Consider the following 24,943-nt stretch of genomic DNA (forward strand, 5'->3'; position numbering starts at 1 on the left):
CCACTACCTCCTGGAAGAGCTCCAGACTGTAGGTGTTGTCGTCGTCGGCGAAGAACACGACGCCCGGCTGCGGCGCAGGCAGGCGCTGGTGCCTCTGGCGGACCCAAGCCAGGCCGGCGTTGCGCTGCTCGGTGGCTCGGGGTTGCCCGGGCCGCTTGAACCTCCTGGGCGTGAGGGCGTGCAGGTGGGTGCAAGGCGGGCCCCCGCTGCGCAGGAGCCCCGCCACGAAGCGGCTGACCAGCTCGGTGCCCACGGCGGAGTCTTCCACCAGGACCCAGTGCAGGCGCGCCACCTGGCGGAACGTGTTGGCCAGGCGCGTCAGCTCGGCTTTCTGCACCGGGCGGCTGTAGGTCGGCGTGATAGTGTAGATGACGGGCAGCTCGGCCTCCCGGCGCCGCGGCGCCCCCGGATGCTGCGGCTGGGACAGGGGCTGCCGCGAGGAGGCGGGTGGCGGACGGGGCGCCCGGTGGCTGCCGCCCGTGTCCAGCATGACGATCACCAGCAGCATCCAGGGCAGCAGCACCAAGAAGCGGCTCAGCAGCAGCGACTTCATGCTGGGGCCGCGGCCGCGGCCGCCCTCCGCCTCGCCGCCCGGGGAGCCCCCGCCGCCGCCGCTGCAGCCCTCACAGCAGTGGCAGCGGCAGCGGGGCATCGCGGAGCCGCCGCCGAGGCTGCTCCTGCCGGCGCCTCCTCCTCCTCCTGCGGAGAGATTCAGCCTGCGCTTCCCTCGCCATGGAGCGGGCGGCAGGGCGCACGGAGGGACGCCGGGCTTCCTGGCACACGGGAGCTCGGCGCTGCGCACCTGGAGCGGAGGAGCCGACGGGACCGCCCGCCTTGGCGCCGACACCTTGGGGGAGATCGCAGGACGGTCGCCCGGCTGCCTCGGAGGCGGCGAGGCCCCGCTTCTTCCCGCCTGGCTCCTGCGCGGAGAGGAGGAGGAGAAGAGGCCACTGACCGACCTCCCGCGGGGAAAGGCGGAGACCGGCGGCGGGATGCTGAGGGAGAGGCGCCCCCGGAGCGGGGACCACCGACCTGCGCCAAACTCTCCGTTCTTTTTCCTGCGCTCCTTCTTCTGTCTCCGGAGAAGCGCTGCAGGGCGTGATGGGGTTGCCCCCCCCTCCACACAGCCGCCGATCCTTCTATTACTATTCTTGTTTATTTATGCCAAAGCTCCCGGTCTTTCTGCCGCTGCTTTCCTTCTTTCTCCCCTTTCAGCATCGCTTTCCTCCCGAAGCAGCAGCGGGACGACGGAGGGGGTGGTGGTGTTGGGGAAGCAAAGAAAGGGGTGCGCGGACGCGGGAGAGTCCCGAACTCTTCCACTTTCCTTCTTCCCGAGCCGGGCGGCTTCTGGAAACACTCGGCTGTCCTGGCGGGCGGGCAGGCGCTGGGTGCGCGGCGGGATGACTGGTGGGGGCGGTGGCGGAGAGAAGGATCCAGCCAGGAGCGAGTCTTCTCGGCGGCAGGCGGCTTCACTGGGCGCTTACGGTGGTGCTCGCGTGTCGGAGAAGAGGGGGAGGGATCCCCTCAGGGCTGATGCGGCGCAGGGGGGTGGGGTGGGAGCCGGTGAGTCTCCCTCCCTCCCTCCCTCTTTCCGAGTAGCTGCAAGGATTGCTGCCCTTGTTCTCGCTTTGCACTGCAGGGTCTCTCTTTCTCTCTCTGTGAAACATAAGGCAGTGAATAGGTTCACGTGCTGAAAACTCCAGAGACCTGGAAAGGGGGTGGGTTGCGCCGGGGGGGGGGAGAGGGAGAGGAGGCGGGGGCGGAATCGGGGTTGGAGTGGAGATTTAGTCACACCACCGCGAAGCAGAAGATGGGAAAAGGTTGCTGTTTGCAGCCAGCCCGCTAGCCAAACACAGCCGAAGGGAGAAGTTGCTGTGCAGCGGATGGGTATTGTATTGGAAGAAGTCAGGCGCTGAGCCTTTGGCAGCAGCACCACCACCAAAGCGGGTGAGGGGAGAGAAGTAGAGGATATTCCTGCTGGTACTTCTTCCCCTTGGAATCTCTCTGAGGGCCACCCTGGTTTTTATCTTTAAAGGGTGGTGGTCGTGTGAAGATGGAAAGCTCAGAGCCGAGAGCATATGCTCCATACTCAGGGATCTTCCTCCTTTCATCAACGCCACCGGAGTCTAAAGAAGTCTCTTACTGTTCCGCAACTGGAGGGGAGACACAAGGCGGGCCCTAAGGCAACGCATTTTCGCTGTCTTGAAACGGGTGGGGGGGTATTTACCGTATATATCGTCGTGGTTTTTATAGTCAGGCAGGGTGGTCCTTTTGGGACCAGAACTAGACACTTGGAATTTTTTGGATCCATTTCAGCCTGAGTTTGGCAGCGGGATTGCCTTTTCCACCTTGTATGATGACCTTCCTTGGGAGAAAGGTGGGTGGGAGGGTGTGATCCTGTTGATTCTCCTAGATCCCTCACCCTGAGCATCTTTTTATACAGTTGAGCATAGTATCCTTCTGGAGCGGCTCCCTCAGCTGGGTCTGGGAAGCAATGCTTTGCAATAGTTCCCAGTCTTCTTTGCACAATTGACTCCAGAAAGTGGTGTTCAGGGAGCACCAAACAATGCAGTAGGATCTACAGGGTGGGACTTTGTAGGGTTCAATTTTATCACCACTAGTTAACATGAGACCACTGAGTGGTAATATCTTATGGTCTGGTAACCTTTTGGTTTGATTACCGAACCACAGAATTGTAGTGTTGGAAGGAACCCTGAGGGTCATCTAGTCCAACCCCCTGAAATGCAGGAATCTCAACTAGATCTTAATAGATTCATAGAATTGTAGAACTGCAACACATTGTGTATGTGGGACTGCTTTTGACAAGTGTTTGGAAACTCCTGCTAATGCAGAACTGAGCAGCAGATTCATCTGAGGGTGGTCCCCTCAATTGTTATTTTGGGGGGGGGGGCTGAAGGGATCTTGGCCCCTAGGAGTTGGCTGCTATGATTTGCTCTCACAATGAGGAGTTAACAGTTCCTTAGACCCAGACATCTCATCCCTCTTTAATGGAATAGGCAAAGACAAGCAAGGCCCCAGCACACAACCGGTCAGCGAAACCTGTCCAAGCACCTTTGGCAAAATCATCAGGCCCCCAAAACTGATGCCCATTGATCAAATAGGACCCTATTGTCTGGAAACCCCCCCCCCTGCTATAGGTACTGCACTAAATGTGGGTTCTTAGGTCAGGATAAGGTAAAGGGACCCCTGACCATTAGGTCCAGTTGCAGATGACTCTGGGTGTTGTGGCACTCATCTCGCTTTACTGGCCAAGGGAGCCGGCATACAGCTTCCGGGTCATGTGGCCAGCATGACTGAGCCGCTTCTGGCAAACCAGAGCAGCACAAGGAAATGCCATTTACCTTCCCACCAGAGTGGTACCTATTTATCTACTTGCACTTTGACGTGCTTTCGAACTGCTAGGTTGGCAGGAGCAGGGACCGAGAAACAGGAGCTCACCCCGTTGCGGGACTTCGAACCGCCGACCTTCTGATCGGCAGGTCCTAGGCTCTGTGGTTTAGACCACAGTGCCACCTGCGTCCGCTTAGGTCAGGATAGATGCCATCAATTGTATCTTCAAAGCACCTTGTAGGTAATGTCACAGCATGTTACCAAAGGCTGGGTACTGCTGTGGCTAAAGAGTTTGTGTTGAACCTATCTCGCTACATCACTGCTGCTGGTGGTCCTACAGCCCCTCTTGCTGCTCTTTCTTGGAAAAGAATACAGGGGGAGGGCTCCCTGAAGCACATGCCTTGCCTGCTCTGCTTTTGCTCCTGGCATGTGATTCTGCAGAACTCATGTTTATTTTTTGACAGAGTAAGGGATAACGAGAAATGGAAAATGCTTCGGAACTTGGTATGATATGTTTTGGAAAGGCAGACACACTATTTTGGCTGCAGGGTTTTTGCAATGATAGACTTTGCCTTTGAGCAACATACTAAAGGAAGCTTGTGTCTTGGACACACAACCCTGTACCTGCTGGATGAAAGGTGCCAAGGAAGACCAAACATTCGATAAACTCTGACTGCCTAATCCTGCTCTATGTCTGGGTCTCTCTTCATAAGGAACAAAGGCAATCAAGCTCCTATCAACAGAAGGTGACTGCCTAGTTAGAGCACAACCAAAGTCCAAGTGTTGGGTATTCAACACAGGGGCAGCCCATCCCATTTTGCCACCTGAGGTTAAAACTTAACCAATATGCAATGTGATACTAAGAATGCTCCCTGAAAAGGAGTCCTACTGAGTTCAGTGATGGTTACATTTCTTATGATGTGCTTAGAATCACAACCTGACAGGTCAATATTAAAAAAGTAAATCTTTAATTGTGTTCAGCGGGGCTAACGCCCTAGTAAGCATGCTTAGGATTCAATCTTATGCATGCTTGCTTGCTTGAGAGACAGCACTGTGGAACTTAAGTGGCACTTGCTTTTGAGTAGACATGCATAGGCTTGGACTGCATATAGGCACTCGTCATATTGTAATATGTTAATCTGCATTTTGGAAGAGGAGAAAGGGGATCCTTTAATTGCAAAATGGAAATATATAATGTTAAAAAGTAAAACCACACAAGTTAAACACAATTGGTTAGTTCAACATTTTATCATTCCTATTGCTGGATCAAAATGCTGGATCATCCCTTTAAATCCTTGTTTTTATTGTTACGGGGGCAGGGCATTCCATATATATACCATTAACTAGAGCAAGCATTATTCTAATTAATAGCGTGTTTTGATCTTTGTAAAGCAAGCAACGTTTACTTCATGCTGCCCTTTTCAGGGTAATCACTCTTGCCAAAGCTTGAGATCCTGCATCCATTTAGGCAGCTTAGATCCCATTTGAGTCACTGAGATACAATCAGCACACGCCTGTGCAGAATTGCAACCAAAGGCAATAGATCTTTTCCAAACAGTCCCCATATGGACAAAGCCATCCATTTTATAGAGGCAGCTATCTGGGCCACATATGTCTACTTGCTACCCAGAGGGGACATATTAACCCCTGAGGGCTCAGATGCAGAAAAGGCATTAGAGTGATATAATGCAAACTGAAATATATGTGGAAACCAGAGTGACAAATGGCTATGCAGCAAACATCTAAATGAGGAAACATCTGTGCAGTAGAGAGATAATTAGAGTTAGTGTGTTCTGTAGAGAAATGGAAGGCTTGTTATGTGATTAATGAAATAACACAGTAGGGATGCAGCAAATATAAATAGTTCAATACATCCAAATCAGAGCATCTCAGACATGAAATTACAGTGGCCCATTTTGTGCTGATGCAGTTTATCTAAAGGCCAATAACCAAAATAGCATCTCTCAAATAATGGTTGAGCAGCTCACAGTCGTCCCCGCCACATTTACTGTACAATGATTATGTATAAAAATAAGACTTGCATGGGTAATTCAGCATATGAATTAAATATGCAATCAGCAAAAGCTCAAAGCCCCTCACCCACTTGCAAAGGCAAGGTTCATGGAGATGAATTAATTCAATGATGATAACCTTCAAAATACATAAATAGGGGGAAACTAAAGATGCTAAGGTATAATGAATGGGATGGAGAGTGCAGTATTTAGGATTGCAAACTTATAAAGTGGCCCCTTTTCTGTGGTTTTGGCACAGCAGCTTGACATCCAGAAAGGAAGGAGGGGAAGGATTTCCTATTGTGACCAGGAGAGCAATACCTGCTTTACTCTATGTTTCAGGCAGCTGTTAAAGCCGAGCAGCAGGATCAGTAAAACAAAAAAACCTGCAACATTTCTGGATGCAGATATGCACACGTTAATATATGATATTTTTAGCATCTACTGCATGCTGCTTTCAGAGGCCATTTGAGAGGCTGCTTTGGGGGCAGAAGAGCATCGTATAGCTGTCCAGATAAAAAAGTCACTCAAACCCTCCTGAAATCTGGAAGCTTCAGCCCAAGCAAAACAGTTCCAAGGACAGAAATCAAGAGGTTAAAAGCTGAGGTAGCTGTGGACTTCGGGTTATTTAGTAGGAAGATACATTTGATGGTATGGAACACTTGGGGAGCCTATGGCCTTCCAGGTGTTGCCAGACTTCCAGCTCCCATCAGCCAAAGGTCAAGGGTGATGGGAGCTGTCATCCAGCAACATCTGGAGGACCACAAGTTCCCCACACCTGGTATAAAAACTAGTTCCCCCCTCAATTAGTAACAGTGACAACATATTGACACCTCTACTTGGCTTCTTGTTTCCTGTCCCCCACAATTGCTGCAGATAAATTTTATTGGTTAAACTGCCCAGATGACTTGCAATGGAATCTCTTTATCAATATGCTATTGAGGTTTATACAACGGGCTCATGTACCATTTTTCTATTATTCTTGTATATATATATTCCTAGCAAGGTTCCATATTGCCATTCTCCTGCGTGTACCGTTAACAGTGAAGTGCACTTCTTATTCACATGGGGTAATTGTCTTCCAGGCAATGTTTTGAAAGCTATGAAACACTCCTGTTTACCTCACAGGTGGACTACGTGTCAATGATAAAGCTTACATATCTTTTTAGTGTCTCACAGGCAACAGCCGCCACCTTATTCTCACTTCTAAATTTAGACTTGGAGAAAGTGTTAACAACTGGTTGAAGTGCTTTGAGACTTTGGAGGCTGAGTGTGCAAGCATACTACAAAGAGGTTTGGGATCTTTTACAAGAGTTATAATGTGCTATTCAGAATATTTATGAATATGTGTTTATCCTTACCCTATGCCCACAAGAAGTTCCCACACAAAAGGAATAAAGTAAGCTTGGCTTGTTATGTGAAACAAAAGCAACACAACTCTACAATTCTAAGAGTATATAAATGCTGCTTCAGACAGCAGAACTGCAATGTATCTGGGCATCCCTGCTACACTTTGCCAGCAAACAGGCACATGTTAAAACCCAGCTGCAAGAACAGTCTTCATGTGAGTTTTCACCATGGGGTGCCTTCCCAGAAGCCACCCCTTAGTGATGAGACAGTGATATGGATTGGTAACACTTTCCCTTTCCTCAAGTTTCTGAGTATTAGGATTCCTACTTTCTCACCAATCCTTGGCCTGATAGTATGTGTGTCTGAAATTGCAGTCATAGATAACAGCACTGGGGAGAAGCTATTAAAATTGATTGTCGATGTGAGAAAACTATTTCAGTCTTTCAGGAAACAGAAGCAGCTGGAGAAACATATAAACGTGCCATCATTTTTACTGGTGGATAGAACAGTGAAGAAAATCTAGTGTCTGTTTCAGGTGGCTGTGATTGAATATATTAAGCAACAAATACTAGCTTCAAATTTGCCTGTTGGTTCTTACCATCAGCAGCCCTTCACATTAAAAGGTTGTAAGTGGGGAGGGGGAACTGGTGCATAACACAGTTTAAAGGAGGCAATGCTGATTCACACAACCATTTAATGTCTGCTCCCACAGGTCCAGTGTATCCTAGAGTTCCATAGTTTAACAATGCACTTTGTGAAGAAATATTTTCTTTTGTCTGCATGCCAGTCCACAGACTTTCAAATACAGACTGCCCTCTATTCTTGGCATACTGAACTAGTCACAAGAGTGAGATAACATGTCCAGGGCTGGCTCAATACATTTTGCTCCCTGATGTGAAACGTAGGGTGACACATCTCTCATTGCAGGTCCAAAAGCTGACCAAACAGACAGTTGAATCCTACTTCTGCATTGGTGAAGGAACAGTATCTTCCTTTACACCCGAGTGCGGGAGGCTAGCTTAGGGGGTGCAGGTCCACTTCCCACCTCTCAGCATCTGCCTCCTGAGGCAACCTCCTCACTCGGCCTCATGATAGGGCTGGCCCTGGTCTAATCCATGTTGTCTGAAAAAGTTTAATTCGTGCTGAAAACACTCGATCGGTGTGTGAATCAGCAGCTCTGGGAATATAAAAGAGGGCTCACAGGAAATTCCCAGCAGTAGGGCAAGACAAGCACCAGGTGTGTGCAAACAGCCTATGTATTTTTGCAGGTTCTATGGAATAGTCCACATTTTCCACTTGCTCACCATCTTAATTTATCTCCCCTGCTTCCCCACCCCCACCCCAAGTCTCTCTCTGCCCTCTCATTAACTTGATTCTTGGAACCCCGCCACTAAAATGCCAAATTGGTGTTGCAGCTCCAAAGAGTACCTAGAATTTATATTCTAGACACATGTTTCTCCCCACTTCCTTACTACTGGGCACAAAAATGTCCAGTTATGGCTGCTGCTCCTGCTCATTGCTGCTGAACTCTTGAGTCAGCTCCTCCACCTCTGTGACCTCAGGACCAAGGCCCTCTTGCCCCGTCCTCTCACACAAGCTGCAAGGCAGCATGCTAAGTATACATAACAAGGCTGTGCCCTCCTCTTTGAAGGAGACTGACCTCAGAGAGGCTGCCGTGAATGTACTGCTGCTGCTCAGAGAAGCGGGAGTGAAACAAAAGCTTCCTTACTTCATACTGCTTGCTCCCCCCCCCTTTAAGATCTAGCTGCCTTTTATTACCTAACGCGGACTCTTCCTTCAGTGAAACCATTGAGCTATGTGAAATGCGCTTATGATCTTCGCCTTGTAAATCCGCAAAAATGAAAACTACAGCTGACGTGCCAGTTTAACACAGAGGCACTTAGTATTCTTTGGTGCTGTTTTGCTTTCTCACTTTCTGCCGGCAATCCCCACAGTGAGCCAACTGGTTCGCACACTTCTTAACATTCACCACGTGGGCCCCAAGCAAATAATCTTCCTTGGCATCGTATCATCTCTCCTCCTGACTCCTGTGTAACTTTGCCATTGTCCTGAAAGAGAGTGTAACATCTAGGCAACTTAGCATTCATGATCGATGCTCTCAAGCCTGGAGCGCCCCGAACAAGGTTAAGCGGTGGCAAAATCCCATCACAAAATTCAATCATCTGTACTGAAGAGAAATATTTTATGGGGGAGGGGATAAGATAAAGTTGCAAGGTGATGAATATTTCCTGGGGGGAAAGGGTTAAATGTTCTTCGTTTGCCACTAACTTTATGGGCAGATAAGGGCACAAGAAGAGCCCTGCTGGAACAGACCGAAAGCTCATTTAGCCTAGCTTTCAGCATCCCAAATGCCTCTGGGAAACCCAAAAGCAAGACATGTGGGACTTGTGCACACTAGGAATCCTCCACTAGTGTCCCCTGGCGGCAAAAGGTATCCCAGAGGCTGAGACCAAGTAAGGCTATTTCTTCTAAAGTGTTAGCCTGCCCATAGTTACCTATGTGTTGGTAACCTCAAGGCACGATTATGCTCTCCATGGGTTTGTCCAATGAGGCTTATTCCCACGCAAGTAGGTATAGGATTGCAGCTTTAATGTAATAACTGGAAGCACAATTCGGCCACATGTAAAGAGTCATACACCTTTAGCTCCCATTGATTTTGATTAAACACATATTTAAACCTCTCCTTTTAAATTCATGGGACTTGAAAACACTTGCTGAATCATGCCCCTGGTTTGTTACTGAGTGTTTTGTTCTGGTCTCTTCCCCCTGCCCCGCCAAAAAAACCTCAGGGCCATATATCTTTTTATCCCCATCACCCTGTGTTAGGTCATCTCAATTTTTTTTAAATTGTCTTTGTCCACCCCTGTGAAGCCATTTGGATAGATTAATTTGCACATGCCCCCCCCCCGGAATTCCTGCCCTCTAAATGGAAATTCCAATGAATAACAGCAGAAAGCTCTTCTAAAAAAAGTTCCTGCCCTTTCGGAACATGATGGCTGGCATTTTAAAGTCCCAGGGTTGTGGACTCTGCTGTATAAATAAAATCAATGCACTCCATATATTTGATCAGTCATGACACTGGAATAGGACACACTGTGCTGCCTTTGGGAGAAAGGAAGGGAAGCAGTTACACCTGTCACAACTTTTCATAAGGAATGCACTGTTGTGTAATTCTTCAGCTCAGGCAATTTAACATAGTTTTAGCTGCTTGTCATAACTCCCCCCCCTAAGTATGAATGAAATGCTACACTATTCTCAAATGGTCTAATTTAACATGCTGTGTTATGGCAGGTCTGTATTAATCTCTGATTAGGTGTTTGTTGGTGGTGCTTTATTTATACAGCACCAGACAATATATAAGATATATTGCACAGGAGTACAGATGGAAATATTTCACTAAACGCATGCCTGTGGCGTCTCCTGTACCTCCCAACTTGATTCAGGTTTGCTCTGGTCACTTCTGAGGATGACGGATGTTGTGGATTGTTCCATGCTGATAGGAAATGAACGTTAAGACTCCAGCCTCTATTCAGACAGTGAACAATGCTTTGAGAATGTGGTGCACAATTTAAAAAGCTTTTTCAGAATCCCAGCGGCTGAACTTTCAGTGCACCTAAGAAGAAAAAGAAAGCAGATCCCACTCTTCCAAATAACTCATGCATGTTATTTTGAAGATAGAAAACTGCCTAGCATCAGATCAGGCTCCTTAATGATCTAGCCTAGGAATCAGGAACCCACGGGACTCCAAATATTGCTGGACTTCTGCGGCTGTCATGCCTGACCATGGAATATCATGGCTGAGGCTGATGGGAGCTGGAGTCCAAGATTACCTGGAGGGCAGCAGATTCCCCATTGCTGACCTAACTGAATGATGCCTACTGTGGAAACGGTTTTCTAGGGTCTCATCAGGCAGGGACACTGTCACTTACTGCCTGGCCATTTAAATGGAGATGCCAGGTACTGAAACCTGCCTATAAGCCCTTATTTATTAGTCAGCTGTAGCCCCTCCCAATTGATGTATAACTGCTGTTACATAAAGAGAACATTCAGTGAGGAGAGATGAAGTTATAATGGAGTGATTGAGCACCACTGGATTTGTAATCATTTATCTATTTTATGGTTTCCTAATGGCTATATGCTTCTCAATGTGGGTAGGGCACACATCTAATAATCACCTGGCATCATATGATATCAAGTTCAAACCTCTAGGAGAGGGAACAAGCTTATCTCCTGCAGCCCCACAGTGATAAGTCTAGAGATAAGCTTCTGCCTGTCCTTTAAAAGGTAGCAGCTAGCAGGCCAAGGCTTATCACTGATCTTAGCACTGTGGGACCACAGTGCTAAGATCATAAACCTCTTCTGCTCTCTTTTACCATGAAAAAGCAAGCAGCCACACATAGTGCTCAGATCAGGTGACTGGCAGGTGTGTCTGGTGTGTCGAAAATGGCCTCACAGGTGAAATTCAGTAGCCTGGCAGGTTTAAATAGGCATTACTGTGTTAGATGAAAATGATAAATAAATAGAGCTGTGTGCTATCAGCAGATTTACAGCCACACACTCTAAATCCAAGGATGATCTTTTCCAGTGGTTGTATTAAATGTTAAATAAAAAGAACACTGATTTGCATAAAATGAAAGTGTGCAAATTGATATGTATAGATGCAAATTTAGGAATAGTAACAGTTAATTTAAACAGAAATACAATCCATCTGGGAAAACTGTGCCCAGGTGATCTGTTCATTCTGCTAACCAGATGCTGTTGATAGGTAAATTCAAGCCTCCTCTTTCTATCCCTTCTTATGGTCCTTTAAACCAGATTTGGAGCACAAAGCCCTTCAAATAGAGAACTGTTCTTTGTAAAATAGGGCACTTGACTGAAATGAATATCTCAGGAAGCAGTCCTCTAATAAACAGTAATCTAATACCCAATTTTCTGTCTTTGAGTGCCTGAAAGGATACAGCATTTGCAGGTAACAACAGGTCTGTGCATAAATCCATCACTTCCATCTTCTTCCCTATATCTCCACTTCCTTGGGCTGCAAGATAAGCCATCAGGCAGTATTTCTGAAGCAATTTATAGTTAAGTAATTTAAATTTCACAGCTTTGGAAGCCATAAAGTGAGACTTTTCGCTCATTGCAGCTGCCCCAGTGGGATGGGGAAGTGCTCTAGCAGTTTCAAGGGAAGATTCAGATTTGATCTCAAGATTTGTCTCCAAAACTCCAGGAGAATCCCTCTCAGCATTTTCCATTAGTCCTAGGAATATCTATTAAAACTCCTTTTTACTGTTTTCAGGGGTTTCTATTTCTTAGCAAAGGACTAGATTGCCCTTCATTCAAATTCCCCTTTGAGCCTTTGAGCTATCAAGCTGGGCTTTTTAAGGTACTGATTCTTTCATTGTACTGATTCAGGGGCCTTTCCCCCCCTCTCAAATGTTTTCCATTTTCCCTTCAAGCTTAACTCCCAGTGGGGAAAGTTTCTGTTCTAATGGCATACAGAGTAGAGTTGAAAGGCACCTCTCCTGCAGCATCCAGTCTTCAATATCCTCTTGGATTATGTTTAGAGTTTGCCACCTTGCTCCTACAGAGGCCATTGTTTGGGTGGGGGGATAAGCAAGCCCTCCCCAAGCCACCCTAACTTCCCTCTGTGTCTATCTCATTCTTTACACAAGAAGATATGGTGCGATAAGAAGCATATTCATGGATTTAAGATTCCTCCCCTGGGCTTATCTTCAATGTGATATTAAACTACGTTTACAAGGCTGGATCAGATTATACATCTCCTAGATTGGGTCAATAACTTAGCCCCACCACCAGTGTCCCAGATGTACACACAGACATGTAACATTCAGATATGACCCATGAGTGTAAAATCTAAGGTACTTAGGCCCCGGTCATCCAGTTAAAGTGTTGGCGTTTCTACCTAGGGGTAGGGTGGAGGGAAGGATAGTACCATCCTGAGGATGGAATACTGAGGCAGTCCTGCAGCTAGGCCCAGTGTGAGGAATCCTTGGCTCTCCTAATGTTGCTATCTTGAACTACAACTCCCATCACCCCTGGTTATTGGCCATGCTTGCTTGGGGTGATGGGAAGTGAACCAACCAGGACCTTGCAATCATCATCTGAGGCGCTTCTTTGTGTGCCTTCTCCACAAAAGGTCCAGAGGGTGGCAACACGAGACTGGGCCTTTTCTTTGGTGGCTCCCCGTTTGTGAAATGCTCTCCCCAGGGAGGCTCACCTGACATCTTCATTAAATATCTTCAGTCACCCGGCAAAACCATTCCTCTTCTCCCAGGCCTTCAGCCAATTAAAAAAATCCATGGCTGTTTAAACTGTGTTTGTGGCAGGAGGGGGCGGTATTGTTTTTGTTTGTTACTATGTATTTTTGTGTTTTTATATTGCTAATTGCCCTGTGATCCTCGGGTGTAAGGGGGTGTAAATAAAGTTAAATAATAATAAAAAATAGACCTGCAACATCTGTAGAGCCAAAGATTCCCAACATTTGAGCTACACTGTAGAATGGACATGGAAAAAGATCGACCAATTAATGGCGCCTAATTTTTACATCACCATTGGTTCCCCCCCCCCCCAGGGCTTGTCTGTCTGCGCTGACACTTGCCAAGTGTAGTTCAACCGAATTGTGGCTCTTACACTAAACATACTTATTTGTTTAGTTCATTTGTGCATCTCTGCTTTCCCAGTGAGTTCTCCCCCAATTCATCATCAACAGAACTCAGTGAAGTCGGGTCTGTCTGGTGGGTTGTGACTGACCCAAGTTCCCTACAGCGAAATTCATTGACGAGTAAGGGTTGTTTCCGCTATCCACTGCACTCACCCTGGCTCTGTAATTGGCCAGTCACTGCCAGAATTTTGTGATCGATGTTTACAGAGAACCTTTCAAACATGTTGATCCCTAGGAATTTTGTGGTGGCCCATGCATTCCCCAAGGAACATGCCTAACCTTGCAATAAAAAGGGTAAGGGAAACCCCAGTGTAGGATCTAGACTAGAGAGACGCATTAAGCAAACTATTAAAAATACCTCAATGGAGTGTTGTTCTGCAATAAGCTGTGATTGCATGATGCTAACCTGAGAGGCGTATAAGCCAATTAATGTATTTATAATAAACCTTTGCAGAGGTTTGTTTGCTTCTTCTTCAATACTCAGCAGCCCTCCTGAAGGATGCGAAGGGTTGTGTTTTTCTGCTGAGAGTCAGCCTCCTCCCTACCTCTGTTATCAGATGCAGCCCACATTCTCCTCTCCAGAACAAAAAGGAAATTGTATCCTTTTGTTTTAATGAGCTTCCCCACCCCACCCCCACCCCAAGTGGCTGGCACTCTAATTTGCCTTCAACACTTCACGCCTTCCTGCAGCAATGGAAAGTGTTTTCTTTCCTAATTAACAACTTGAGCTTATTATTAATCTGACTACTCCATTTTCAGTGTTATTCTATCGCGTTTGCATCTCAGTCATACCTGAGTTCACCTTGTTCCCTGGTAAAGGGGCATTTCCTGACCAGCAGGGCGGTGATCCATTGATGTTGCTGCCACAAGGGGACCCTGTTCAAATGCTACTTACCTAGCAAGGAGGCACCATTTCACTTCCTGGCAGCTTCTCCTTTGGGTGAACTATCTGGAGGATTCTTCAGAGATTCCATTCCACATACTTGTTCATAAATTGGACTGAGCCTTTTGGTGTATCACCCAGAAAACTTAAATCATTGTTTTGCTTCCTGCTTAATCTTCCTGGCTTTTTGAAGTCTCCCCCCACCCCCTGCTTCTATTCAGTTTCAAAATTGGAAGAAGCATTATTTTATCTGATACAAAATAAATTGCAGTGGTTGTTGTTGTTGTAAACGTTTTCCTGATTGGGGAAAACACTCTGTCCCAGCTGCTTGAGAACAAATCTATAGTCGTCGTCTTCTTCTTCTTCTTCTTCTTCTTCTTCTTCTTCTTCTTCTTCTCCTCCCTCCCTCCCTCCCTCCCTCTCTCTCTCTCTGTGTGTGTGTGTGTGTGTGTCACACTAAAGTCAGAAAGGAAATACTTTCACTTGCTTTCCAGGAAAGTAGCTGCATTAGTCTGAAACTCCAAAAATCAACCAGCAGTTCCCTCTATATTTATTTATATATTCACTGTATTTATATGCCACAGTTCAGCCATGGCACCTAAAGAACTTTACAATGTTTAAAAAACCGAAAACAAATAAATGGCATAAGATGCAGAGTCAACAGAGTCCTCATAAGTCCCCTGGGTGCATCCTGGGCTGGGCTGGGCTTCCTTCCTTCTCTGCAAAATACATTTATTCATGTGTGTATGTCACCTGCAGCATGGACTCTTACCCACTTGCTCATTCCTACAGCTCCCATGACTACACATACTTATATGTTAGTGGAAGCAGTAGCAGTCTCTCTGGCCATCTCGTGGCTTTCATCCTCATGCCTCTGCATGAACTCACTCCTCAACTAATGTTAAGGTCTTTGCCTGGCATTTCTGTAGCCCTTCTGCAGGTTTTGTTTGGTCTTTGGGGTGCCTCTCCTTTGGATTATGTGTCCTAGACCCTGATTGCAGCCAGAGTCACGATAACAAGTAACTTTAAATAAAACAGTGCTTTGGTCAGGCTTAAGCATTCAAGTGCATTTACTGCTTTTTCAAACCCTACAGTATTTGGTTTTTATACTCCCCAGTAGACCATAAGCAAGGCACAGAGAAATCCCTGGTGCGTATCACGGAATGTCTCAGCCAAGTAGCTAATCCTAAATCTTAAGGATGTCACACCTAAATGTCTTAATTCTCCCATATTTAAACTGACATGAATGTCTGATATCCACTGAAATGGATAACATCCAAATCTGAAAGCAGTGAGTACGTCAGTCAAGAGGAAAGCCGGGCCCAGCATCCCTGCTTCAACACAAAGGAAAGTCTCCCCATGGGAAGTGAACTTCTGCCCTCACTAAATAAAATAAAAAGACAGAAATAAATCCTTTCGGTAAAGGACAAGAAATGAGGACAGTTTCCTCAACGGGCTCTGGGAGCTAGGGAGCTTTTCATGGTGGCTGAGGAAATGCAGGTGGACTTGACACGAGAGGCTGAGGGAGCATAGCACATTATGACATGTTTTTCCAGCATGGAATTTGTGTGCACAAAGAGTGTTGTGTGCGAAGTGGCATCTGTTGCAAAGGAAGTACAGTGGTACCTCTGGTTACGTACTTAATTCGTTCCGGAGGTCCGTTCTTAACCTGAAACTGTTCTCAACCTGAAGCACCACTTTACTAATGGGGCCTCTCGCTGCTGCCGCGCGATTTCTGTTCTCATCCTGAAGCAAAGTTCTTAACCTGAGGTAGTATTTCTGGGTTAGCGGAGTCTCTAACCTGAAGCGTATGTAACCCGAGGTACCACTGTAGAAGGAAGAATTCTTATTTACAGAGATAACATGTGAGAAGAATTTTGGCTGGCGCTAGTGCTAGCTTGCCCTGGCCCTCCCAGCAGCTTTTTCCTCAACCTCTCTTAGCAAGCAGGCACATGGGCAAGAAAAACCTGTTGCATGGTGCTGCCTTTACATACATAAGCTACATGCTCTTGAGACACAGTTGCAGTGGGAAATGCTTCCCAGTATTTCCAGCGGAAAGACAGGAAAAACTGTTTATCCATTTTTCAGTGCTGTTTTTCATGTCCACTCAAATGTAAGTACCACTCAGTTTAACCCAGGTAAGCAAGTATAGGATTACAGCCTGTCTGTCCAGTAGAGGCTCAGTGGCATCTGCTTTGCTCACATAAAGTCACAGGTTTAGACCTCAGGATCTCCTGCCTGAAACTCTGAAGAGCTGCTGGCAGCCAGAGTGGGCAATACTAGATGCACCAATGGTCTGACTCTGTATAAGGCAGCTTCCTATGCTCTTACGTTTTAACACATTACATAAGGGAAGGGCTGGCCAATAGCTATACCCTAGAATGCACACCAACTTTCCCCTTCAATGCAAGTCTATGGATTCATACTCAGAGGAGTCTATTGAGCCTTACTCCCAGATAAGTGTGTGTAGGATTGCAGCCTTACCATCAGTACAAAGATTCAGTCTAACCCTCTGCACAGTGCATTTAATCAGATGGCATAGTCAATAAACCTCCTAAGGGGGGGGGGGAACCCACCCCGTGTTTTAAAGCTAATAAAGTCACCTGCTGAGACCATAAATTTTTTAAGCGGCAGGTATAAAGAATTTCTTTCTGCCAAGAAGATTAATTGTTACTTCCTGAATAAATACCTGCATTTAGCTTTTCAACAGAAACAACAGGGGGCTTTGATCCTGTAAATGCAAATGTATGTGTCCTTTACAGCTGGGTGTGCCATAAATGCTTACTGTAATCTTCCACTAATTTAAACTGATGTTTGGACAAACTGCTACCTGGATGGGTAGAACTGGGAGGGTTAGCAGTGTAATTGCTAATCAGAATATCATCAGTGCAGCCAGCTCCTTGGTGCTTTCTTAGCTGTTTTTTCTTCTTTCCCCTCCATCCTTGTGCTGAAGGCCTAGAGCACCATCTAGTGAGAAGGAGAAAGCGGATTGCAAAGCAGCCAACTCTGAGATTTTGCAAAAGAGCATACAGAATGGAGGGTTTTTGTTTTTCTATGGAAACTGCTGGCACTTCATTTTCAGCCTGGAAACTTAAGACTATGGGGAACAAAGGAGACTGTGCAGGAGAGTCATTTTTTTTGCCTTGTGTTATATTTGAGCCTGTTTACAGCAGGGCTGACACCTCACCCACAACAAATCGACGTGGGCATTTTAGTTGGGTGGAAAATCAGATACTCATCAGCAAATATATATCGATTCTCCTACATAGTGATAACTACAGTACGGTGGTAGCACTCACTGAGCTGGAAAGCCGCCTGCCGTTAGCTATGCCTCCAACTCTAAGGAGCGGATCGAAATATGTATATATATATATGGATGAGACATGTTAAGTCATTCAGAGTCAAGTCCTAAATATAAAAACAGCAAACAGCTTTCAGAAGGTATGTATCAAACTAAATGGAGCTATTGCATAAGAACAGAAATGAAGGACACAGGGCAGGGTAGCTAGGTACAAGAACAGGCCAGGGCGCCTGCTCCTTTGATAGTTGTGGAGGAGAGGGAATATAATCAGCAGAGGGAATCAGTTCACATTCGTCTGACTATTAAACGTGCAGAAGCCCTCTCTTATCCCCCCCCCCCCCGCTACCACTGCCTTTGCATGGGATCTGTATAGGTGGGATTGCAGCTGTGGTGCAATACACTCAAGTCCCCTGCAACGAAAGGTTGCAGGATTTTGTAGCTTAGAGAGAAGGTGAGCAAGAGGGCACATGGTAGAGGTGCATGAAATCATGCATGGCATAGAGGAAGTGGACAGAGAGATGCTTTTTCTCCCCTTCTCGTTAACGCTAGAACTCATGGACATCCAATGAAGCAGATTGTTGGAGGATTGCAGGGAGATAAAAGAAAGTACTGTATTTTTCGCTCCATAAGACACACCAGACCATAAGACGCACCTAGTTTTTGAAGGAGGAAAACAAGAAAAAAAATATTCTGAATCTCAGAAGCCAGAACAACAAGAGGGATCGCTGTGCAGCCTGCATTCGCGCCATAAGACGCACACACATTTCCCCTTACTTTTTAGGAGGGAAAAAGTGAGTCTTATAGAGCAAGAAATATGGCACTTCTTCACACAGTGCATAGTTAAACTATGGAACTTGCTCCCACAAAAGGCAGTGATGGCCACCCCCCGTGGATGGCTTTAAAATAGAGTCAGATAAATTCATTGAATTAGGGGGAGGACAGGGGAAGACACTCATCACCTGAAAAAAACCATGGTATGCTTAAAGGATAATAGTATGGGTTTACCTGTGTAAAAGAAGGAACCACACAAGAGAAATCATATTAACTAGAAGAGTTTGTGAAGTTATATGTATGTTGATTGTTTTGTGCATGATCATGTGCATGCATTATTTTAATAGCAATTGACTTCAATAAAGTGAATTTTAATTCGCTTTTAATTTTAATACTTAATTCGTTCCAGAGGTCCGTTCTTAACCTGAAACTGTTCTTAACCTGAAGCACCACTTTAGCTAATGGGGCTTCCTGCTGCTGCCGTGCCGTCGGAGCACAATTTCTGTTCTCATCCTAAAGCAAAGGTCTTAACCTGAAGCATTATTTCTGGGTTAGCAGAGTCTGTAACCTGAAGAGTCTGTAAGCCAAGGTACCACTGTATAATTAATAGGCTTTAGGAGGAAATAAAGCATTTTTCCCCCTAATAAAAATTACCCCAGAAAACATTATAGTTTCCAAGACTTTTAAGGCTTATATGAGGGGGTTATTAATGACAGAAATTATTTAGTGAAAAAAGGAAGTAAGATTACTGGGGGAGGGGGAGAAGTGAGATAAGTGGAGAATAGAGAGCTATAAAATTAAGAATCAGCAAGCAAAGGATTAACCAACTCAGAAAGGAGGACTGAAAGAAAATCATATTAGTTATTTGTTAAGTCCATATCCTGCTCTCCCTCCCAACATTGCCTAGGACAGCAAACACATCAGCCTTAAAACAACATAATAAAAATGAAATAAAAGCAATCACATACTCTCACAGCAAATAATTTCAAGGATGCCAGGAACAGAAACTTTCAGCCATCAAATGCTTGGGAAAATAGGATTGTTTTTAAGTTCCTCGTGAAAGTTAATAAAGAGGGAGACAGGGAAGGTTAGAGGCAAAAGAAATTAAAATACAGTGGTACCTCGGGTTCAGTATTTAATTCGTTCCGGAGGTCCGTTCTTAACCTGAAACTGTTCTTAACGTGAGGTACCACTTTAGCCAATGGGGCCTCCTGCTGCCGCCGCGCCACCAGAGCACAATTTCTGTTCTCATCCTGAAGCGAAGTTCTTAACCCAATGTACTATTTCTGGGTTAGCAGAGTCTGTAACCTGAAGCGTCTGTAACCTGAAACGTATGTAACCCGAGGTAACACTGTAATGGTATTATGTGGAAGTTACAATGTTAACAACTTTGGATCCAATAAACTAATTGAAACAAATTAAGAGAGTAATTCGGGAAACAGGATGTAGAATGGAGTTTTGGGGAGGGTTGTCTCAAAATTCAGAAGACATTTGGAAGTCAATGGAAAGCAACACCTTATAACACATAATTTCAAATAATTTTGGGCCACTCATGAAAACAATTCAGAAGAAGTTTGAGATTGTGGAAAAGTTGAATATACTTTAGTTTGGAAGAATTAGGTGAGTGAAGATGTGTATGTTGTTGAAGTTTATTTAGCTCTTCCAAAACCTTGCTCTTTAAATGTCAGTGGCAAAGAACTATACAAAAAAGCAAGGAAAGAGGAAATGGAAACTCAGATAAAATGAAAGAAAAAAGAGGGCTTAGGATTCTCCAATATATTAGAAACACAGCTGCAGGGAATGCTTGAATGGCTTGATCCAGAATGGGCCCTAACAAAATATGAACAAAAGTAATTTAAAATACCTCTACTGTGTATGTTATGGAAAAGTAGTGAGAAGAGGAGATGGCAGAAAGTGTTAATGCCAGTAATGAGATTTATATTTGAGGTATGGGATAAAATGAAACAAATTGAATTCTTCAGTGTCCCCGTGAGAGTCATTTTGTACAGAAGTACTGTATTGGCAATGAATTTTGGAAAAGATTGGCAGCAAGGAAGGTTGGTAAGATTAAAGCAATTGATTAAGGAGTATGATATTTGTACCTATCAATAATTGAGAGAGGGGGTAATAAGAAATTTATATTGATATTTCTAATTAAGAAACTTAATTCAAAGTAAATTGAGAGAGAAGGAAATTGCACTTGAAGAATTACTGGTACAAGGAAAACAGAAAGTGACATTGTATGATATATAATATATTGGCAGTTATGGATGATAGGAAGAAGAAATACTAGGTCCACAGATTTAAGTAAAAATACTCAAGAGAAGATATGGGAATCTATATCTGAACAAAGCAGGGATTGTGCCCAAGTGTACGTTTAGGAGAATTTCCCCCCAAAATAATAGCAAGATTACTTCAGAGAGGGGAAACCTGATGCTTTTAAAGTTTGCATTTTTTTGGCATTTCTTGGGAAATCCAATTGCTTTGGGTCAACTCCTGCCATTGCTGCCAAAATATCCTGTGACATGAAGGAGTGAAAAACATTTAACGAAGCATTCACCTTACAAAATTGTTGTGAAAGGCCATGTCCAATAATAATAAAAATCTTATGCTGCAGGAAATTATTAAGGCTGTTGTTAAGAAATCCTAAAGTAAACTTGGGCAAAAGTGCAAACTAACCTATATGTTCCCCCCCAAATGCAACCCTCCCACCAGTCCCTCCCCCTACCTACCTCTCACTCACTCACTCACTCACTCACTCACTCACTCACTCACTCACAAAGCTATCCATTCCAGCTTTTCTCTCACTTGCTGTTTACACTGGGTTGTCACATCAGAATGTAAAGAATCATGGGGGATGCTACAACATTTTAACACTAACAAGTCATAAACTGGAAGGAGAGTATAGGCTGGAGGAGTGTAGGGCTGGATCTAGACATGTCAAAGAAGCAATTCAGTTAAGCACTTTGTAAACTCATACAGGGAAATCCAGTAGGGAAAGAGGGACTGTGCAGCTCCATCTGGTGCCACAGTGTTATATTGTACAGTGGTACCTCGGGTTAAGTACTTAATTTGTTCCAGAGGTCCGTTCTTAAACTGAAACTGTTCTTACCCTGAAGCACCACTTTAGCTAATGGGGCCTCCTGCTGCTGCTGCCGCACCGCAGGAGCACGTTTTCCGTTCTCATCCTGAAGCAAAGTTCTTAACCTGAAGCACTATTTCTGGGTTAGCGGAGTCTGCAACCTGAAGCGTATGTAACCTGAAGCGTATGTAACCCAAGGTACCACTGTATATATACAACACATATGAAACACCTTTTCTTTACCATACTAGCTGACTCATAGGTTTGTGTCCTCACTGTTTATTCCCCTTTTAAAGTTTGCTGAGTACCACTAATCTCTGGTAAAGAATTTAGGCTCCTGCACAGTAAATAAGAACGTTACCGAAGACCTTTAAATTTTATGCAAGTGTGATTTGGGAGTTGTGGTGGAATGTACATTACTTTTAGCTTCATTGTGTCTACTGGGAAAAGATACCCTATTAAAAACTTTTGCCAGCCATTTCCCTGTGTTAGTATAATGAGGATTTCCCCCTTGGTGCTTTCTATGCCTTTTTCATGAAAGAAAGAAAGAAAGAAAGAAAGAAAGAAAGAAAGAAAGAAAGAAGCAGTATGTATGTCTCACTTTTCTTTTTTGGAAAGCTTAATAATCTTTCATGCAAAGTTCCCTAGGAAGCAAGCAGTCCCCCCACTTTTCACAGCAAGACCTACTTAATTAAGGATGTTTTGTTCTGCATAAAATATATGAGGCTGCTGGGACGGTGCCTGACAAATTGGTGAACATCCAGTGCCTATATTTAGCAGTTTCTTCAGGCCTTTAAAGCTGCGGCATGATAAACAAGAGTTGTTGACAAAAAAAATCTCAAGCTACGGGTTACCAGAATGCCCACATTATTACAACTGAACTAGTAGCGCGTGAGCCATTGATTCAAAAGCAATGGTTTCATATGGAATAAAATGGCTTTGTCAAAAATCAATAGTGTAACTGCAATTACCACAAGCATTACTTCAAAGATATTAAGAGTCATAAATCAAATGCACCAGCTGGGGAATAATGATGGCAGTATGTACAAACAAGAAGCAGCATTGTTTTCGAGAAAGCAGGTGTCAGTGGTTATTTCCTAATAAAAGACTGCGCTTCCTCCCTCCAGCACAGACATTTTTCACACTGCAAAGAAAACAGGGCAGAGTTTCTATGAGCAGCATGTGAGATCCTTAGCCTCAATCCTCTTCGGAGTTAGGTTGCTTAAATCCCATGGAGGTAAATGGAGCTCTGGTAACTTAGCTGTCCACAGCCCAGCAGCCCTTCTCTCCAGTTATTCATAGGCGTGCGTGCCTCTCACAAAGACAGATCATTAGTCCATGTAGCTCAATATTGTCCACATTGACTTGGCAACAGCTCTCCAGAATTTCAACACATCTCTCCCAGCTCCACCTGGAGATGCAGGGGATTGAACCTGTAACCTTCTGTATGCTGTGCAGGTGCTCTACCACTGAGTTATAACCAGAACTCTGTAGTTACACACAGGATGGCTACCAGATACATGTAAAATTCAATGTCCAGGGTCAGTTTGCTTGTGTGACTCAAACACCACTGTCACCCAAAGCTGCCTCAAACCTAGCACTATGTTGATCGTTTCACAATGGCAACCATATCAGCTTGCCAAGCAAAACAAGATCCCCTCTGCTCCGCTCATGGGCAGTTCCAGGGACTCTCCTAACCACCCCGCTGAGCCAATTCTGGGGGCATGTGGGGTAGGAGAGGGAGAAGTATTGTTGCACAAGCGAAAATCCTTTTGCATGGCTTCTGCTGATGATACCGATTGGTTGAATCCCCCTCTGTGGCATTTTTCAATAGAGTTGGTTCACACATTCAGCTGCTGCACATGTGTGGCTGCATGTGTGACTCAGCCATGTATATTAAATAGTATTTCAATTTATTTCAAATAAAAGTTTTGAGGTGGTCACACGGCTTCAGTTCCAATCAGTGCTTTCCCCATAACTTCCTGCTGAAATCTCATGGCTTATTATACCTCAAATGTTCTGGCTTATTTTTTTCCCCTTGCTTTTGTTGTGTCATATCCCCTCCAGACAGCAATAACATGCAGTGGTGGAGCTTCATGCTCTGGCACCGGGGGGTGGACAGCAGGCGGGGGCAGGGCTGGCGCTCGTCCTGGTGTGTGGCACGCCACCTGCAGGGGCGTGGCACCCAGCATGGGGGGGCAGCCGCAATGGCACCCTACTGGGATTGTGCTGCCGGGGGCGGTGCGCTCCCCCCGCACTCCTCTTCCTCCGCCAGTGATAATATGGTAGCATTGGGGAAGCATTGTGTAACAAACTAAAGGAGAATAAAACCATTACTAATGGTCAAGAAGGTGGTGCAGAATACAGCCACAGAAAAGTACCAGAGGCCTGAGTGAGCGTGGGACAATGGGAGGTGGCGATGTGAGGAAGACCATGGCATTTCTTGGCTACTCATTTGCTCTCTCCCTCACAGAGCCCAGAGGCAGAATGCAAACAAGTGGATGATGACAGCACAGGGGGAGCCAGAAGTTGTTGTTTTTTCACTCTCCCTCCCTCCCTCCCTCCATCCATCTATACTGGTTGATGGTTAGCCATTGAGATATAGCTCCTCCTTGAATTTTGCCTAATGCCCTCTTAAAGATGACCTAAGCCAGAGACCACCTCAATGGCTTGTGCCAGTGAATTCCACACATTTAATTATTCAGTGTGTGAGGTACCTTCTTTACACAATGAATAATTTAATCTATGGAATTTACTGCTGTAACACAGGCTTCTCCTTCTCCTTGTTATTTAGATTTGCAGGCTGTTATGCACTGAAGCCCATCACACTAAAATATTAAAAAAACAACCACCATTGCTACTCCTTATCATGCACTAAACGTTTCTCCAGCATCACAAGAGAGTTGACAACTGGCATCTGCAGAGCCTGTAATGTTGTTATTACCCAAGTATGGTTCACTTCTTTTCCCTTGCCTCAGCAACTTCACTGGTACTGTATTGTTGTTACCCAAAGCCAAGAAGGGCTAACATTCTGAATGGGTTTGAATGCAAAGCACATCTTAGCTACAGACTTACTGGGTGATCTCGGACAACTTGCTATCTCTCAGCATCTGTTCTTTGTTTGTAAAAATTAAAAATAGGGATGTAAATAACCAGCCTCACAGTGTCGTTGTGAGAGCACAAACAAAATGAAAACTGTAAAACAGCTTGCACATTCAAAGAGAAATTATTAGTGATTGTTCAGATAGCTCTCTCCAAGCTGGGCAATGGGCCAACAGAAGAGCAAAATTATATGCAATTGTGCAACAAAGAAGTAAATATAAACAAAAAAAATTAAATGTATTTAAATGTATGTACATCTAAGGGGGCTTTTACCCCAAGGAAAAAGATCTCATGGGAAATTCACCAAAGATAGCAACTGAATGTGCAAGAGCAGTGAGAAAGAATAATTCAAGCTGAAGATCTATGCACACTTAACCTTGGAGGGCAGCCC

At 45.1% G+C, this 24,943-nt stretch overlaps 1 protein-coding gene across 3 annotated transcripts in view; it reads right to left on the reverse strand.

Moving 5' to 3' along the window:
• B3GAT2 (beta-1,3-glucuronyltransferase 2) overlaps nucleotides 1-24,943 on the reverse strand; it is a 148,125-nt gene that overhangs the window by 22,295 nt on the left and 100,887 nt on the right. Inside the window, exon 1 of one of the 3 annotated variants that reach the window (XM_083497399.1) lies at nucleotides 8-1,717. The exons of the other annotated variants lie outside the window; for them this stretch is intronic. Within the exon in view, the coding sequence (XP_083353525.1) occupies nucleotides 8-652 (645 nt within the window). The 5' untranslated portion in view covers nucleotides 653-1,717. Of the gene's footprint in view, nucleotides 1-7; nucleotides 1,718-24,943 lie in introns of those variants that run through there. 3 annotated transcript variants of the gene reach the window in all.

Source organism: Podarcis liolepis, assembly GCF_965112155.1.
Source record: "Podarcis liolepis genome assembly, chromosome: 3".
Classification (NCBI taxonomy): domain Eukaryota; kingdom Metazoa; phylum Chordata; class Lepidosauria; order Squamata; family Lacertidae; genus Podarcis; species Podarcis liolepis.